This window comes from Chenopodium quinoa, unplaced genomic scaffold (genome assembly GCF_001683475.1).
Source record: "Chenopodium quinoa cultivar QQ74 unplaced genomic scaffold, ASM168347v1, whole genome shotgun sequence".
Taxonomy (NCBI): Eukaryota; Viridiplantae; Streptophyta; class Magnoliopsida; order Caryophyllales; family Amaranthaceae; genus Chenopodium; species Chenopodium quinoa.
The window spans coordinates 706,593-725,683 of NW_018744240.1; the positions used below are offsets into that span (position 1 = coordinate 706,593).

At 33.2% G+C, this 19,091-nt stretch overlaps 3 protein-coding genes across 3 annotated transcripts; all 3 read right to left on the reverse strand.

The window, feature by feature from the left end:
• Nucleotides 1-3,618: 3,618 nt before the first annotated feature.
• Nucleotides 3,619-4,684, reverse strand: LOC110694774 (putative disease resistance protein RGA1). The gene is made up of 2 exons (XM_021871944.1): nucleotides 4,452-4,684; nucleotides 3,619-4,231 (listed from the first exon to the last, which is right to left on the reverse strand). Exons 1-2 carry the CDS (start codon nucleotides 4,682-4,684, stop codon nucleotides 3,619-3,621), a joined length of 846 nt encoding a protein of 281 aa, XP_021727636.1.
• Nucleotides 4,685-4,705: 21 nt separating this feature from the next.
• On the reverse strand, nucleotides 4,706-6,457 carry LOC110694775 (disease resistance protein RGA2-like). Its single transcript, XM_021871945.1, has 3 exons — nucleotides 5,835-6,457; nucleotides 5,259-5,788; nucleotides 4,706-4,923 (listed from the first exon to the last, which is right to left on the reverse strand). Exons 1-3 carry the CDS (start codon nucleotides 6,455-6,457, stop codon nucleotides 4,706-4,708), a joined length of 1,371 nt encoding a protein of 456 aa, XP_021727637.1.
• A 10,297-nt stretch (nucleotides 6,458-16,754) lies between these two features.
• LOC110694805 (WEB family protein At2g17940-like) lies at nucleotides 16,755-19,008 on the reverse strand. Its single transcript, XM_021871973.1, has 2 exons — nucleotides 18,758-19,008; nucleotides 16,755-18,061 (listed from the first exon to the last, which is right to left on the reverse strand). Exons 1-2 carry the CDS (start codon nucleotides 18,899-18,901, stop codon nucleotides 17,525-17,527), a joined length of 681 nt encoding a protein of 226 aa, XP_021727665.1. The 5' UTR covers nucleotides 18,902-19,008; the 3' UTR covers nucleotides 16,755-17,524.
• Nucleotides 19,009-19,091: the final 83 nt, after the last annotated feature.

Consider the following 19,091-nt stretch of genomic DNA (forward strand, 5'->3'; position numbering starts at 1 on the left):
AGGTTCATATAAGAATTTGCGCTTCAAGCCTTAAGAAGCACACAAAAGCTTCCACCAACCCAAGAGCTTAGAGAGCGCCACGTGTACGTCACCGAAGTCCCACATTATTTACTACACCAAGGGTATAAATACCCTCATTTCCACCATATCAAGGTATCCACATTTATTGCCTCGAACTAAACTCTTACACAAGCATTTATTACTCTCATTGAAGTAATCTAGTAGTAACTTAGGGCATCGAAGGGGAGATCCTTGGATACCCCCGAGGCCAGATTATGTGCTTTTCTTGTGCAGGAAATCCTTGGTCCAAATCTCGGCCCAAGCTCTATCTTCCACTCGTTACACTAAGGGCCACTCAAGGTCTATACTGTTTTCACCCAAAAAACCATATATTCTTAATTGCACAAAATGAAAGCCAAATATAAAAGTGAAAAACTAGCAAAAACATACAACCATTATATAGTTATACTCTCTATCTCTAAAAGATTGCTTCATGTCCTAAAAATGGATGCCCTTCCATAGTTTTATTGGTAAATTTACTCACTTGTAACTTGACTTGTTCTTTCAACTTCTCTTTTCATCCATACTTGTGCCCCCCCCATATGGAGTACAGTATAAAAAACGTTGTAATTTCTTGCTATGTTTATTTATTTATTTTTATCTTATTATGTGGTAACAACAATTCCTATTAAGAATAAATAAATAAATAAATAAAAATGGAGTAAAGGATTAGGGGTAAAAATGAAAATTAAAAAATAATTGCGAAAGGGGTGTAAAATTAGAAGAGGTATAAAAAACAAAGAGGAGAAAGAATTAAAATAAAAGAAAAAAATAACAAAAAAGTAAAATTGAAATCTCATTGGAAGATAGCTACAACTAGAACAACATTGAGGAAGAAGATAATTATAACTTGTGTTTTGTTTAATATTGTGTGAGTTTTAGGTTGGATCATCTAGAATTTGCGTTTTAGGATGGATTAGGGTTCATATAAGAATTTGCGCTTTAAGCCTTAAGAAGCACACAAAAGCTTCCACTTGCCTAAGAGCTCAGAGAGTGTCATGTGTTACCTGGGCCCACATTATTTACAACACCAAGGGTTTAGATGCCATCATTTCCACCCTAATCAAGGTATCCACATTTAATGCCTCAAGCTAAACTCTTACACAAGCATTTTATTACTCTCTCATTGAAGTAATCTAGTACTAACTTAGGCATGGGATAGGAGATCCTCGGACATCCCCGAGGCCAATTTACGTGCTCTTCTTGTGACCCAAACCCATTCTTCCACTCGTTAGACTAAGGGCCACTTAAGGTCTATATTGTTTTCACAAAAAAAAAAACCATATATTGTTAATTGTACAAATGAAAGCCAAATATAAGAGTGAAAAACTAGTAAAAACATACATCCGTTATATAGTTATACTCTCTATCTCTAAAAGATTGATTCATATCCTAAAAATGGATGCCCTTCCATAGTTTTATTGGTAAATTCCACTTCAACCTCTTTTGTAATACCCGAATATTTTAAGATTTTATCAAATATATTTTATGGATAAAATATGATATTTTAAATTATTTTATGAATTTTTATACTCTATTTTTGTTATCCTATAAAAATTATCTTAAACCCTAATATAGTTATCAAATTGCTTTCATTCACTTTTGCGTAAGATTTCTAAGCCTAATGAGTCTTTATTATGATGTATGATCATCAATTATATTCATGATTTAAACCCATTAATTTCCACCTTCCAATGTGAATTTTGCAAATTACCAAGTTGCTTACGCAAGGAGTTTTGCCCTGCTGGATTTCTTGTGCATACGGTGTTGTAGTTCGATTGAGTAATTTGCTCCGAAAGGTAATCACACGAAATTTATTTTGGAGTTGTTTGTATTATATTACGTATTATTATGTGTGAATTGTTTGATTTATAATTTGTATCTTGTACATATATATGATAAATCATTATGGTATTATATGATTTGGTTGGTTTTGAATAACGTATTATTTTTGTTGTATCGATTGATCGTGTTATTATTATTTCTAGGGTTTTTAATGATGTTGCTATAGGGAGTATTGTTTTATTGAGGTTTTAGGGTTATTAATGCAGAGTATTATTTTTTTGGGTTGTGAGTTAATTATATTTGGGTATTAGTTTTATTGCCCTATAAGAGTTGAGATATATATATGAATTAAATTGTTATGTTATTTTGGGAACCTGTGCCATTGTTGAGATATTATTATTAATCCGTGAATGGTATTTGATCAAGTATGAGATCAAAAGGATTGAGAATTATTATTTTGTTCTTGGTTTGAGGCTCGATGTTAATTACCTTAGTTCTTGGCATGTTGGTAAGGAGATGATAATCATGAGTTAAGAATGAGGTACAATCTTTGTTTATATTTTTCTATGGTACCCTACAGTGGATTTGACCCATATTGGTCATGGTTTAAGGTGTTTTCTGGTTATTGAGAGTATTCAAGTTTTTATACTTGTTGGTTTATTTATTCGAATTACTCATGTCCAAGGCTAAGTATAGAACAAAGAGCATGGCACACTTATGGGATAGATGAGTTTATTGAGTAAAAGATCGTATTATTATTTGAGGCTGAGTTGATAAAGGTTATTTTAAGAGTACAATGTGTAATGTAGTTTTGAACTACATTGTTTAATTGACCTAGTAATGTTGATTATTCTATTATACTATGTATTCTGATATGTGATGATTACTCAGCTTTTTGCTGACGTGTGTGTGTTGTTTTGTTGTGCTACTTGTGTTTGCGGCCATGTCTTTTTCTTATGGTGGCCCTGCGATGATCTATTTTGGAATTTGTTCTTAATGGTGAGCAGTCAAGTTTGTCTAAACAAGTTGATCAAGTGATTGTAGCGAAAGGAGCTCAAGTGTTTCGATTAGTCTGTTATAACAAGTTTGTAAAGTTGTATAAATAGCTCACCTAGTTTATTGGGGTTGTAATTATTGGGATTTTGTAAGCCTTAGCACTTGATAAATTGTTGAGTGTGGCGGTAATACCTTCGATTTAGGTGTATGCTTCCGCAGTTTTTATTCAAAGGTTGTTTATTTTTCTTTTATTTATTATTTATTATTAGCTAGTAAATTGGGGGTGTTACATCTTTTTTCATCCATACTTGTGCCCACCCATGTGGAGTACAGTATAAAAAAATGTTGCAATTGCGTGCTATGTTTATTTATTTATTTTTAATCTTATTAAGTAGTAACAATAACTCCTATTAAGAATAAATAAATAAATGAAAATGGAGTAAAGGAGTAGGGGTAAAAAGAAAATTAAAAAATAATTGAAAGCTTGGGAAAGTAGTACAATTAAACTAGATTATTTCTAGTCTCTCACTGCTAGAATATGAGGAAGTCTCAACATAGATGACTCTAATAGAGCTTGTTGGTATAAAATTGTACTTAGATGATATTGGTTATTATAAACAAAGAGATCTAATGATACCAATAAAAAACGTTTTTGTTTTGTTGGTATTAATGAAAAAGTATCTTAGTATCATGATAATACTATCTAAACACAAGTTAATATCAACAAGGTATTATTAGAGACAGTCATGACTCTAATTATTAGAGGTAGAGAATTCCTCAGTAGAATATTTTTAAACAAGGAATATGTTGAACAAGGTGCCAGTATTCTCCATTTGGACTCTGACACTTCTCCCTAAGTTTGCCGCATGATGAAATACGAAATGTGTTCAAGTTTGGGAGGTTTACTATTTGATGCGGCAGTGATTCCAATCTTGGGCACAGTAGGAAATCAAGTTCTTGTAGGGAGGTGAGACTGTCAATCCATTCTGGTATTTCTTTGATATTTGCAAATCGATGGATTCCCAAGGATTGAAGGGTTGATAGATATCGAATTTCCTCTGGAAAAACCTTTATACTTAGGCGATCAATTACCAGGTGTTGCAGGTTGGGAAAGCAACTACTAAATGGGAGGGTATATGCTTGTTGCTGATGAGACTGCTCACCAATACTTGAACCCCATATATAGAGTTTCTTGAGAGAGGGTATCTGCTGCATGGTAATTGTAATCGCCAACTCCACAATGTCCACACGTAGCTCACCTAATTTGGGGAATGCAGGCTTCCAATTAACGAGATGCTGATGTTGAACCTGGACATGGAGTTGGATATCTTCTTTTGAATCTTGCTCACTACTTGTCATCCCCCACCATCCCTTCAGTTTTGGCATCCCACTGAAATATTAGGCTAGGGAATAAGGGGGCTTGGGACAACTCATTCTCATTATCCGCCACATACTCTACTTCATCTAACCCACTGAGAAATAGATATTCCAGATTAGGGAACCTTCCAAAGGAGCATAGATATTTGCATGATTTACAATTTTTAATAAAAATCATTGTCAAGCAAGGAAAATGATGATTATGTAGATTATCCATCATCCAACCTGGTAACCTCTCCCCTCCATACCCATCTATATTGAGTATCTTTAGATTACAAGGGGGCTGGAGACATTGTAACACCCTCTTATCCTCTTTTGTGCCATTCTTGAATCTTATATCCAGTTCTCGGAGGTTTTCTTTCATCTTCAAGTTTGTTGCACTAATCTCCGATAACGCTATATACTTTGACTCCCTACGCACCTCAATATCCAACTGTCCACTTAGGTTGTTCAGTTGCCTGCCCATAATACTAACCTCTAAATCAAACTAGTTGCCCACTATGAAAGTATCTAATGTTCTTAGATCTGTCAACTTCCCCAATCCCATAGGCATATGCCTCCTCAACTTCTTACTCCCTACCAACTTGAGGTGTCTCAGATTCACCAACTTGCTCATGTCCCTAGGCAACTTCTCAAGGTGATCACAATCATCCAGGTAGAGTGATTGTAAATTCACTAGCCTCGTTATAGAATTTGGGAGTTTCACTATATCAGTATTATGCAAATTTAGTAACCGCAAGCATATTAAATCACCTACGGGTGTTGGCAATTCCTTTATCCCCACCCTATGTAGGTCTAACACCCTTAAACTTTCAAATTTTGATATTAATTTGCCACAAATGGACAAATTCGTTATATTTAGCTTTGTTGTAGACTTCCAAGCTTTGTTTTTTCATATGCGGGCTTAACATATCCCAAAGCAATCCAACGATGGATCATTTCATCCTTTGAAATACAACCTCCCTTTTCGAATAAGGAGAAGTAAGTAACACAAAGCTTTTGTGTTGCATCTAATTGGTCAAAGCTAAATTTGAGCGTACGCATAACGTCACTCCCAAAAGAAGCAAAATTAGCAAGCTGAAATTCATCTCTAAAAGCAAGCCATTCCTGAACCGTACGTTTCCCTGCTAAGAGGCCTCCGATACTTCGTATAACAAGGGGCACTTTTGGACACATTTTAGCGATCTCCAACCCAATTGCTTCCACTCCTGCCTCCTGCCACTGTGTAAAAGCAATCTCCTGAAAGAGAAGACATGAGTCATCTTCTGTTAAATCCCCAAGCATGCAAGAAGCAGTGGAGTCCAATACTCCAGCCACTTTTTGATCACGAGTGGTAATGAGAACCTTACTCCCATTAGCCCCAAACTCTAGCAGCTTTCTCAAGTTTAACCACTTGTCTCTCAAATCATTATTATGATCCCAAATGTTGTCGAGAACAAGCAGAAACTTCTTTCCGCCAATTGCTCGTCTAAAGTGATGATAGAGCTGAGCCACGTTGCTTTGATTGTGAGGCAATTCCCCTTCTCCGCATGCTGCTATCATCAAAATCCTGAGTTGGCGAAACCCAGAACTGAACATCAAAACTGCGCTTCATCCTGTCATCATTATACACATACCAAGCCAACGTTGTTTTTCCCATTCCGCCGATCCAAACAATGGAGGAAACAGAGAGGGTTGTTCCTGAAGCAAGAGAATCCTCAGACAGCATGCTTACAATCTCATCCCTGTCTTTGTCCCTCCCAATAACTAAATTGGTAAGGATGTTAGACGATGATGATTCCGCACTTTGAATGCTCCTTGCCTGCGTTGGCTTGCTGCAAATGCTACTAATCATAGCATGGTTTCTTGCAATGGCGCTCAGTTTCTTCTTAATATCATCAACTTTCCGAGCGTCTTTAAACCGTGCAACAGCTTGATTTGATGCAGAGAAGAAGCACCGAAACTCTTTTTTGAAGTTACCTCCGCTCATAACTTGTTTCTGTAATTCTCTAGAAGCTCTTACATCCGACAAGTCAAGCAACCTATCAAGCAGACAACTCAGCTTCTCCAGCGTGTCTTGTTGAGTGCGGCTGCATTGGTCTGACATGGAATCTCCATCAAGGAGAGCTGCTTCAATCAGAGTCCTTGTATCTTGAAGCTCGGACTGGAGGTCCATTACAGAACTGATTACTCCATAACCTTTGGTAACCAATTTCTTCACAGCTAGATCAGCTAGTGCAGCCTCTATAGGATCTGCCATATTTTTATTTTTTTTTTTGGGTGAGGATTGGATTATTGGAGAAGGTTAAAGGAAACAAAAGTAAATGAATTAAGAAGTTGATTTGTGGTTTATGAATCAAAGCTTGAGGACTGGTTGAAGGATTATAGCAAAAGTTAAGCTGTGAGACTGTTTGGTTCATGTAAAGCTAAGGGAAAGGAAATAAGAAAGGGCAGTGTTTTGAAGTTGATTAGTGGTATGTGAATGGAAGTATGAAGGATTATATAAAGTAGTATGTGTTAGATGCTTCGTCCAAATATACCATGTACCAATCGCAATTGAAATCTGCTACTGTATATTTTCACATCTTTATGAAATAGCTAAGAAACCCTCTACAACTTTTGGCAGATATTTCCACAAGCTATGTTAGAGCGTAGAGTCTATAATTTGCAACCCCACACACCGTGCCTTTGCCGGTTTGCCCCCCACTCCCTCAAATCACTGATTTAATATTTCTTCACTAGGATTTTCAAACTTAGGAAGCTATCTAATCATATCCTAGATTAGTGGCTTAAATCTTGTAACAATATCCTAGATTAGTGCCATAATACTTGTAATAGTATTCTGTATATTGAATGGAAAGCACACACAAAGCTTCTTTCAAAAAACATTAATGAAAAAGTGATAAAAGCATTACTGAAAAAGTGAATAAAGCACTGCATCTGATTGATACACAATTGTACCGAATAACAACTTTTGAGATATTTCCCACATTCCCCTCATGGGCTCATCTGAAAATGTAACGGTTTTTATCAAGTATATAGCCATATAGGCAATGCTAGTGTACTTGTGTACTACATAACTAAATCGCTTAGATGTTAATTGTAGGCATATATTTGTATATTCGTACTATGTATACATTGGACATTACTATTACGTACCGTTAAAATTTTAAAGATAGAAAACTAGAGAGTGATCTTTTTTGTACAATGACATTGTTATTTTGAAATCAGCTGAAAATTCAAATGGAATTGAATGAATGTCTAGTATTGAAAAGCGAAGAAGACATATTGGGATTGCTGAATCACAATTCTTATTGAAAGGCTAAGAAACCCTCTTTAACTATTGGGAAATATTATATGAGATATTTCATTATACTAAGTTATATTTCCACGTTTTATGAAGTAGTATTTTTTTATTTTAGGCAAAAGGGGAACGAGCTTTTATTACAATAGGAAGAAATAAATCTCCCAAAAAACAACCAAGTTCATACAGTTCAGAGTTCAGACTATGAAGCCAACTGTTTCCAAAAAGAGAAATACTATATTACTATGTTATAGTTATTGGCTTATTGCCAGTTAGCTATACTATTATGTGCTTGGGCATGTAAAGCCTACGTCATGTTTTGTTTTCATCGGTTTGATAGACCTTTAAGTGAAAAATTATTATATTTTCAAGAACAAACACACTAGTTTTTCTTTGTTCGGTTTTTTCAAGAGAAGCCGTGGAGAAAAGAAAATGTCAGTAGAAGACTAAGGGTGGAAAAGGAAATAGAAGAACCGGGAAAATGGGCATCCCTTACGAAAATGTTTTATCATGTGAGACTGTTTCTCATTTCATTACAAACCAAATATGGGAAGATGATTGAAAAACTATTTTATCGATAAATAATTCTAACACAAAAAACCTCGAAGTTTTGTACTCCGTAGTCCGTACACACACAAGACATGTTAGAATATAAAAAAAATTATCACAGCAAAACATGTCAAAACATACATACTACCTATTGTCAAGTTTTTATGTATGTATTACTTTTAATGACAATAGTACATACTTCTTAAGTTCTTAGGCTAATTTAAAGTTCATAATAAATAGGTATGGCTTATGATGAGATGAGGGTGTGGTTGGAAGAAATCCCCCCTGCTATAACTGATGTTGTATTGCTTGATTTGTCAAGCTTAAATTAATAATATGTCTAATACTTTTCGTAAAAAAAAAAAAAAAAAAAAAAAAAAAAAAAAAAAAAAAAAAAAAAAAAAAAATCGATTCAGACAAAAGTCTACCATAAGCCAGTTCAGATTCACAACTAATCTACTCAAGTTTTATTTTTTTAATTTAATTTTATATATCAATGTAACTCATTTAAAAATTTTAAATGAGCAAAATTGATCAAATGACTAAAGAAAAAGTAAAAACTACCCTTAGGTGCACCTAAATGTAAGGTAAATGTTCCTAAATTCTTAAACAAATTCAACTTGTTTTTAATCCCTAGTACTATTACATTATAGAATTCACAAATCGCAGTAATACAAGGAAAATTTATCAAAAATAAGTCAATCTTCGCGTGATTAGCTCAAAATAAGTCAAGCTATCGTTAACTCAAAATAAGTCGTTTTTAAGGGAATTTTTTTTTTACCTACTAACCTATTAAACAAGTCATTTTTAAATTAAAATAATTTATTAATTTTTATACAATTAAATAACTATAATAATAATTATATTATTATAAATAATTATATTGATTAAAAAATTAAAAAAAAAATCCCAACCACTGCCAGCCGCCCTCCCCCGCAAACAGTCGGCGACTACCACCCACCTTGGCGCCAGTGACCCTACCCTTTTCCCTTTCCCCACCCTACCCCTCCCCTTTCCCAATTCTCGATTCCCCCACCCCACCCCACCCCACCCCGACACAACCCTCTCCCCTTTTCCTCCTATTGGAAACGGTCCCCCTCCCCTGTCCCCCACCGTAAATCCCCCCTTCCCGCAGATACGCCGCCACCAAACCCTTAAACCCACCCCCCAAAACCCTAAACCCGTTTAGGATGGTGTTAATGGTAGGTTTAAGGGTTTGGGGGCGGCATAGCTGGGTGGAAAAGGGGAAGGGGGGTCGACTCACGGTGGGGAACAAGGGGGGGGCGTTTCTAGTAGGGGGAAAGGGGGAGGGTGGGGGAATCAGGAATGGGGAAAAGGAGGGGTGGGGTGGGGTGGGGTGGGGGAAAGGGAGAGGGTGTGGTCACAATGTTGCCAATTTAAGTACGAATTGGCTTCAAAGTGTTAGGGACAAGAATGAAGAAGGATCTACTATTATTAGATCCATTTTAAATAATTTGTAATGATTCAAAGTAAACTGTGGGTAAAAAATATCTAATCCATTTTAAATAATTTGTAATGATTCAGAGTAAACTGTGGGTAAAAAATATCTTATTATTATAAATAATTTTTTTTTTAAACAGTCACTATAAATAATTTGAAGAGAAGATAGTATTTTGTTTTTGTTTAATGGGAGAGGTTGTAGTTATGTGGAAATTTTGTTAGAAAAAACCTATTATAACCATCGTTTTACGAGAAAAGACTTTTGAAATTTTTTTGGAACCAAAAACTTCCTACTTTAATTTTTTTTTTTTAAAAGAAGAAACCTTACCCATTTCTGATATTTACTAGCGGATCTTAGTGATGAGCTGATGACCTTATGTTTTTTCTTTAGCAACAGTTGATACCTAACCTATCCTTTCCATGTTCAATGCAAACAACTGTTAATCAACGTCGCAAAAGTAAGTGGAGGTCTTTTCTTAAAAAAAATTGGTTTGAGGTTTTTTTATGGGTAACTACAAGTTAATCTCGGTGATAAACATGTGAAGTTTATCACAGGGTATTGTGGTCATTTCGCAGTTAAAATGAGGGGTATTTTTGCCATTTGAAAGAGGAGATCCTCCAAGCAGCTTTAATGGGAGAATGCAAATCTGATGAAATCGAAGAAGCTGACGAGCTCCATCAATGGTGAATACCAATAGAAGGGGGAAATCAAATAAGCAAACGAAAACAGTTTCCCCTTAGGTGTCATTCCCTTAATTTCTACATTTTTACATAGGGTTTTCGTTGGATTTGACGGCGAAGTCGCCGAAAATGGTTTTGAGGTTTCGTATTCACCATTGAAGCATCTTGAAGAAGAAATCGAAGAAGATTAAGGTGTTTGGGGATCAGAGAAGGAGGAAGAAGATGAAGGTGCTAGCAGGGTCGGGAATGTGAAGGAAGGAGGAAAGGAAACCATGGATTTTATTTTATTTTATTAATCATGGAGATGGGTCACGGTGGAGTGAGGAGGAAGATGATGGTGATTTTTTATTTTATTTTATTTTATTCAAAATGTAAAAATATTTACAATTTTACCACCGAGATAAAGATATCCGTTTATCACGGAGATCAACCTGGGCTCCCTCGTTTTTTATTGTCAAAAAACTATAAAAGCTTTTTTCTCCTAAAATTATGCTTTTAAAAGATTTTTATTGACAAATTTGCCTTTTTTAAAAAAAAAAAATGTTCGGCTATTTCACCAAATGCCACTTAGTAATTGCGAAATTCACCAAATGCCATCCAACTTTTCAAAATTCATCAAATGCCACCGAGTTTTAAGAAAATTCACCAAATGCCATTAATGACTAACGGTTGTTAGTTGACCTACCCCCTTGCCACGTGTCACCTTTTGATTGATCCGTTTTGTAAAAAAAAATTAAAAACCAAAAATATTTTTTTTATTTATTTTTTTTTTAATATACTGTTTTTGTTTTTTTTAAAAAAATATTTAATAAAACATGCTGCCACGTTAGCTAGAGGAAGGTCCAGCCAACGCAGCAGCAGGCAGCAACCAAGAACAATCGCAGCAGCAGGTGGCTGAATTTCCAAACAACGCAGCAGCCAACGATCGCAGGAAAAATGCGAGCCAACGCAGCCAGCCGAAACGTCAGTGGGTTCCAACGCAGCAGCCAGGAACAACTTCCAGCCACCAAACGCAACCACGCCACGGTGCCGCGACGAACAAGAACGATGCGACCCAAAATTCGAACAATTTCGAATAAAATCACGATTTTCTTGCGGTTTGATGTTCGATTTTAATCCCAAAACAAGATTTTGGTATCAATTATCAATCTTATTGAATTAATTTGATGATTTTTATTCAAAATCAAATTGGGGAAAAAGTTAGGGTTTTTTTAATTTTGAATCAAACTCTTTGATTATAAAACGAAAATAACAATTATTTACATGATTTTGCAATTGAAATCAAAAGAAAACAAAGCCCTCAATCAATTTCGACACAACTTGTCGAATTGAAGATCAAACTTTCGTTGTTCTTCCCCTTGTATGAACGAAAATATTCCCCTTTCGTTGTTCTGGTCGGATTTTGCTCCGGCAAGTGGTGGCTGGCTAGGGTTTCGTGGGTGGGCTGGTGGCTGCTGGGGTTTGGGGTTTGTGGGTTTTTTTATTTTATTTTTTATTTTTTGTAACTTTTTATAAAAATATTTTTGGTTTTTAATTTTTTATTTTTTTTTTTTTTTTTAAAAAAGGATCAATCAGAAGGTGACACGTGGCAAGGGGGTGGGTCAACTAACGGTCAACTAACAGCCGTTAGTCATTAATGGCATTTGGTAAATTTTCTTAAAATTCGACGGCATTTGGTGAATTTTGAAAAGTTGGATGGCATTTGGTGAATTTCGCAATTACTCAGTGGCATTTGGTGAAATAGCCGAAAAATGTTTGTAAATGGTGTTAGGTGGACAAGTTATTAGCAAACAATAGGTCGAATTAGATTGGATAAAAGAAGACTAGTTCGCAACCGACTCGAGACTGCAAGTAATACAAAGAGAGAGTTTAACTCTCTTAACCATACTAACACAATAACAATACCAGGGAGTGGGGGTACATCACGACCTGCTAAGTAAGACATATATGAGGATTAACAAAATCTATCACAGACACTAGCCATAAGACGCTCATGGGTTGTTCATTTATGCTTCTTGGACCTCAAAAACAATACATGGGATGCATTTTACCTTTCTTCTTCACTCTTTAACATGTACAATCTTCCGTGTCTCCTTGTCGTGACAAAGAACTTGAAGGTGGTAGGTGTTGGAATAAATTGCGTATAATTAGATTCAAGAGTCATGGGGTCGGGTCATCTTCATTAGAACCTACGTATTCCACAAGTGAGATCAGTAGTAGGATAGTCTCTTTTAGGAATTAACCTCCCATCCTCGATGCTATGATTGCATATCAATTGTTTAAGTTGAATTTTTCAACTTACGGATTTTAAGTGCATCTTATGCATAATATTTAGTTTTTCATGGGCAATAATTGGTTTCTAGTTGAGTTTTATCGAGAATGTCATCTCACTAAAAACATTGTATATGAGGGTTTTGAAATTGTAATACGAAGTATTAAAAGATTTAAAACCTACATGACACTTTGGGTAGGAATTCTTGTTGTGGAGTACCATCTTTCCTACTTTTAACGAAGTATAATTTGCCTAATCTTCAAACTCAAACCAGTTTAACGTAGCATAAAGTATTTTTTATTTTTAAAAAAAAAAAATACAGTCTACCACACGTGGAGGAAGTATGAACAAATAAAACTTGCGAATTTTTATACATAAGTAGATGATATAATATGTGGATGTTTCAAATATGGAGTGGAGATATTTTGGAAGGTACTTATTAAGTTAAAGCAAGGTTAGTGAGTAAAGAGAGAAGAAGAAAGAGTGTGTTGTGTATGGAAGAGAGAATCCTTATATGGGGGCTAGAAAGATAGTATGAGATGATAAGAGTTGACATTTTTGACTCATTAAAAATATATATATATATATATATATATATATTTTTTTTTTTATATATATATTTATATATATATATATATATATATATATATATATATTTATATATATATATATATATATATTTATATATATATATATATATTTATATATATATATATATATATATTTATTTATTTCTATGTACTTGTCATTTTCTTAATTGTGGCCTTCTGCTTGAGTAGTAGGTGCACGCATGACATAATTTGTAACCAAAAAATAAATGGTAAGAGTTTTATACTTTTGTGTCATGATTTAGTATGACTTATGGCAGTAAGGAACGCATGACTAAATCTGTATAAAATTTCCTTTTGGAAAATTTAAAAAGTGGTTAGAATATATATCATGATTTAGTATGATTTATTTTTAAAAAAAAATTGATAAAGAGAGTTATAAGGGTTGCGATGTAGAATAGTGAAAGGAATTTGATCTCAGGTCTTGAGTATTACTACCTAAATTTTAATCAATTAAGTTAATTGACATCCACATAAATTATCATGAACCAAATACCATGTAACTATATAAGTTATATAACAGATGAAGTAGTACTTTGTGTATCAAAAAAATGCAACTATAAATTTATTTCAAAAGTGCACAATATATAATGTGATTTTGAAGAGAGGAGGATGATAAATTATGGATAATCTATATAACAACTTAATTTTGTCTTCATAGAAACATCCCTAGATTTTTATTTTAAATTTTTGGTATGCATCGATCTTTAGTTTAGTGAATAGTTTGATTTGGTTTTGTATTGTTAGTGGCCAATAAATCATGCATGCCTATCTATATTTTCTACTTGTAACATAAATATATTAAAGAATTCGTATGTGGAATAATTAGTTTGTCGTGTTAGGTATCTTTCGATTGATTATTTCAATCTCTACATCTCTATATCTTCCAGCCTTTCGCTACGCACTTGATCATAACCCTTACAATGTACCTTTTTAAGAATGAAATAATTCATAGTTAGACTTCCTTTTCAAGAATGATCGATCAACCTTTTCAATTTTAGGATCTCAACATATTGCTTAGAATGATATATATATGAATATTGCTTAGAATGATATATATGAATATATCTCATCTCATCTAATACCAAGTGCGCTTCTAACTTTATGTGAATATTGCAGAAAGTTTGAATGAAACATTTAAAATATAGAGAATATCAATAAAACAATTTTCATTTTTGATATCAGAATATAATTAAGAGAATATTTTATTATCAAATGAAATAAGAGTTGTCCAAAAAATCATATGAAATAAGAATGTGGAAATTGGATTAAATAAAAATAGGTTGATTTCAAGGATTTAAACAAAGCCTGTACGAAAGATTATCATCCCTTGCCTAAGATTGTCAGGGTAGACTTGACCGCTGATTATGCCCTCTTAAGCTTCATGGATGCTGGCTATCATCGTACTTCAATGTTCGAAAAATATCAAGCTCACACCGCATTCAAACAAACCAAGGCGTATATTATTACAACGTGATGCCTTTGGGCTCAAAATTTACTTGAACCAACTAACCAAACCATTACTAAATGTAAATACTGTTAGGAAATACTCCTACTTGTACAAACTCTAGTACAACGAAAATAAGGGAAAATAAGAAAATTACAATATACGTATAAATTCAATTACACATACAATCAAAGCAAAACAAGTCTAGAATGAAAATTACAGATAAAATCAAACTAAACTACAAGTATGAAAGATATACACTTGCCTTACTCCAAGCCAATGAATCCAACAATAACATGAGAATACCAAGGACCACATGAGTCTTCAATACTTGATACTCGTCTAAGGCGTGTAAACACTTTCCTAAAGCGATTATTTCCCCCACAACGGTGCTTGGGTTGAATCGGAAATTCACTTTGAGATACAATAGACGAACACTACGATCTTAGCACTAAGAATGGTAGTAAGATGATCAAATTCTCAAAGAAAACTTAAAATGATAGAGGTTTAGATGAAGAGATTGCAAGTTTCTTCAAATAAAGTGTGGAGAGAGAACTTTTTGGGGAAGAAAGAAAACTGAAAAATATGAGTATCCTATCTCCTTCTTTTGTCCAATTTTCATTAAAAGGAACGAAAGAAATTGCAACTGTCGAAGTGTCGCGGGCGCGGACAGAGGGAGATGTAAAATTTCTTCTTTCTATAGATGGCTGGCCGCGGGCTTGGAGAAGGCTCTCCCTATCCGCCGTGGGCGCGGCTGCCAAGGCCGCGGGCGCGGCTCTCCAACATTCACTCTAAATTTTCTAACAAATACTTCATTTTTGGGTTCAAGATTTTTTTACTTAATCATCAACTAGTGTAAGACCCCTGTGCCATGCACGAATACAATTGAATTATTGTTGTTATTATTATTATTATATTATTATTATTATAATTATTATTATTATTATTATTATTATGGTCGTTATATAAGACCTCTTTGTAATGACTATTGTTAATTTTTTTTTTTACGGAGAATTGGAAATTAAATTAGTAAATGTTTAACCATGCTTATAATTATATACATTAATACATATATTTTATTTATAAGGACAAAATAATTTAGACAATAACGTTTTATAAATGAATAATAATTTGCACGGACCTAAATCTGACCATTTCTTAAATCTTTTACCATTGCTTAAGAATTTTAATTGTTACTTGTCGTATAATACACATATTTAATAGTATTGTGGAGTGCATGCATTATCTTAAAATATTTTTTATTATTATTATTGAGGAGAAAGAGGGGCAGGTCCCTAAAGAGGGATAATAGCACTTAACATAGAAAAAACTAAACAATAGCATCTAATCAATATGGATAAGGAAATGAGTGATGATTCCCAATTAAAAGTAATAACAAACTATAGTATACGAAGAAATACAATTGGTCATTGTATGTTAAATTTTATTTATTTATTTATTTTATAATTAACACAACAATACCTTTTCATCCAATAACACCATCTCAATAGAATAGATATTAGCAGGAATGGAGAACGATTGTGCCCATAAACGGATGACTGTAACTCGCAAGGTTACATTTTCAGTAGTAGAACTTATGTCCTTGATGAATAATAAATTTTTAGCCATAAATGAATGAAAATTATGGTTAAACAGTATAATAATGGTTAAACAATATAATAAAGATTTAAAACCCAAATCAGTCGTGATCAATGATTATATATGGTTTTTATATAGTGTAAATATCTTATATAAATATGGAAAATTAAAATTTTGTTTCCATTGTTAATCATGCATATAAAATTAATATTTAAAGGTAAATGGATATATATAAAAATAAAATACAAATAAAACTATATTTAGATAGTATTATGGAGTATAAAAATTATATTACAATATTTAAGATTTTATTCTGCTTTTTCTCATTATTTCTGTTTTGTGAACGATATGGTTGATATATTTACTATGTATAAATTTTCTTATATTAGTTTATGGGTATATATTTTCTTATGTTAGTTTATGGGTGTATATTTGATTTGATTTGATTGGTATATTAGTTTATGAGTATAATTGGATTAAATACATTGTAAAAATGAAAATAAGTATTATTGTAGGTTATAAAATGGATGTCATTAAAATTTGGCAAAAAAAAAAAAAAAAAAAAAAAAAAAAAAAAAAAAAAAGGAAAGGAAAGAAAACAAAGGCGGGAAAATTTTTAACCAGAAAATAACAAGTGTTATTTCTGGTTTCGCCTTTAGTATAATGTAATTGATTAAGCTTTTACTTCTTTCAAAAAAAAATTAAGATTTTACTTCGTATTTATTACAATTGACTGGTTCTTTAAAATGTAATTTTTCTATTATCCTTTTGAGTTATTTCTTGAAAATTATAGATCGTGTACAATATATATCCGCTTACCTGCTTTTCATATCGTGTCACACCCATATTTGATCAACCCATTTTCGTGCCTTATCTTACAGACCCTCGTGCTAGCCTAGTCATGCCCACCTTTAGTCCCATGGTTACAATTGCAACTTTCTTCTTTTTATTTTCATGCCTATGCTTTTTACAAAAAAAAAATTAAAAAAAAATAATCAACCCATTTAGACCATTTAGCTTTTCTGCTTTGATATACTCCATAATTGATTGAAGGAGAGAGAATATATTTCATCAATATCAAAAAGAAATACTCTTTGGAAATTGTAACATAGAAGTAATGTCCAATCATATTGGCATATGGTGTTGCTCAATTGAAGAAGCACGAAGTAATAAACAAAATTTGGAAAACCTAAATGGATATAACACTCCAAGATATATGGAGTATGCGTTATCGCAATATCCAATACTATTTTTTTTATCCCTCAATCTTGATTGAAATTACAATTATTCACTCCATTGCCAAAATCAACTATTACGTTGATAGTATAATTTTAAATAATAATGCAATTTCTAAATCCAGACCGAGGTAGCTAGCTAGGTAATTTTATTCATTACTAGCTAGCTCTTCAAACTTTAGGAGAACGTTCGAGATTACCTTCATCACTTCTTTTCTTCCTAGAAAAAAGCCATCCCATAATTGCAACACTCGGCTTTTTCTTTCCATCCTTCCTAAAAGAAGAAGATCTTTCCAACTTGCTTGTTCTTTCATCATTTTGCTTGATTTCTCTAGTTAAAGAGGGTGGACTTGCAAATGTTACAAACTTTTTCTTTTGGAATAATTCTTGTTGATGATCATAACTAATACCGCGATTATTATTATCGAATTTATTAGCGTTAGTCTCAACAAATTTGAGCTCTTCAATCTCCGGATTGATTGCTTTCGTGTGATGATGATGATCTTTTACCACATCTTTTGCAGCTTTCAAAGTATGAAGCTCTCTCTTTGTTTCTTCAAGTTGTTGTTTTAGTGATTTTAGACAATTTGCCATGTAATTGCCTTCTTCTCTTGCTTTTTGTAGACTTTGCTTCGTTTCTTCTAATTCACTCGATACGATTTCCACTTTTTTTTCCTCCAAATCTTCCTTCTTGGGCACTTGTTGTATCTACATTTAAGCATATATGTATCAAGTTGGAATTGAAACATGTCAGCATACAATGTTATACTTTTTCTATACATTATAGCTAACTGCACGTCTAAATAGTCGCATATATTATATGTCCTATACTATGATTTAAGATGTTTAATTTGAAAAAAAAAATTGTTACATTTTCTAAAATAGTATAGAGTTTGGGTTTTCTAATAATATCATAATTCAATATAAATGTTGGGTACCAAAAAAAAAAAAGCACACAACTATTATACTCCTAATTTATAGGTTTTTGTATAAATTTGTTACAATATATTCTTAATTATTTTTTGACGGAACAATATATTCTTAATTATACCATACAAGGGCGAAAGAATGTCGTGACCAATAATTCCAATTGGAAGGAATTGATTGCTTATGTAAAATATAAATTATTTTGAAAGATTGTTGAATTACTTTAATTTGTCAATTAATTTATGTATTTTAATTAATTGTGTCATGATAACTTTAACTCATACCAGTGATACCACTATATAAAACGAAACCTGAATATGGACAACATACTTAAACTAACAATACCGTCCTTTCCTTCCTAGCTACATACATAATTTATGCAATATTTTTTTACAAAAATTAATGTACCTAAGCTATCTATTGCATAAATTCGAGCATGCATAATGTATCTCGTAGGAAAGAGTAAGCATGTCTAACCTCTTTGAGTTGCTTGGCATAAATCTCCCCAACTAGCACCCTCTCCCCAAACAACGCGACTGCTTCTTTAACTGACCGGAAAGGTGGCCGTGTATCAATGATCGCCCTTCCCTTGACCACCACGCCCCCATGCTCGCTTTCCATCCTGACCTCGATGTCTCAATTGATGTATAAGTGTACAACTTGTGTTATGTATATATGTATCAATTGGTAGTCAACTAAAACTTTCATTGGAAATTAATGAAGATGAAAACAAATGGAGTCTTTTTATACCAATGATATTGATTGGTAAAAAGACAAAAGAGAAGTTAAGTTGATAATGCCATATTAACTA

What these genes read in the sequence shown, in the direction of transcription:
- LOC110694774 (XM_021871944.1), bottom strand. Translation starts at nt 4,684, where the DNA reads ATGGGCAGGCAACTGAACAACCTAAGTGGACAGTTGGATATTGAGGTG. An exon ending in GATGGGTATGGAGGGGAGAG is followed by an intron (nt 4,232 to 4,451) that starts GTTACCAGGTTG and finishes CTAATATTTCAG; the next exon opens with TGGGATGCCAAAACTGAAGG.
- LOC110694775 (XM_021871945.1), bottom strand. Translation starts at nt 6,457, where the DNA reads ATGGCAGATCCTATAGAGGCTGCACTAGCTGATCTAGCTGTGAAGAAA. An exon ending in GGAAAAACAACGTTGGCTTG is followed by an intron (nt 5,789 to 5,834) that starts GTATGTGTATAA and finishes TTTGATGTTCAG; the next exon opens with TTCTGGGTTTCGCCAACTCA. An exon ending in TTTTGGGAGTGACGTTATGC is followed by an intron (nt 4,924 to 5,258) that starts GTACGCTCAAAT and finishes ATACTGATATAG; the next exon opens with TGAAACTCCCAAATTCTATA.
- LOC110694805 (XM_021871973.1), bottom strand. Translation starts at nt 18,901, where the DNA reads ATGGAAAGCGAGCATGGGGGCGTGGTGGTCAAGGGAAGGGCGATCATT. An exon ending in ATGCCAAGCAACTCAAAGAG is followed by an intron (nt 18,062 to 18,757) that starts GTTAGACATGCT and finishes GCTTAAATGTAG; the next exon opens with ATACAACAAGTGCCCAAGAA.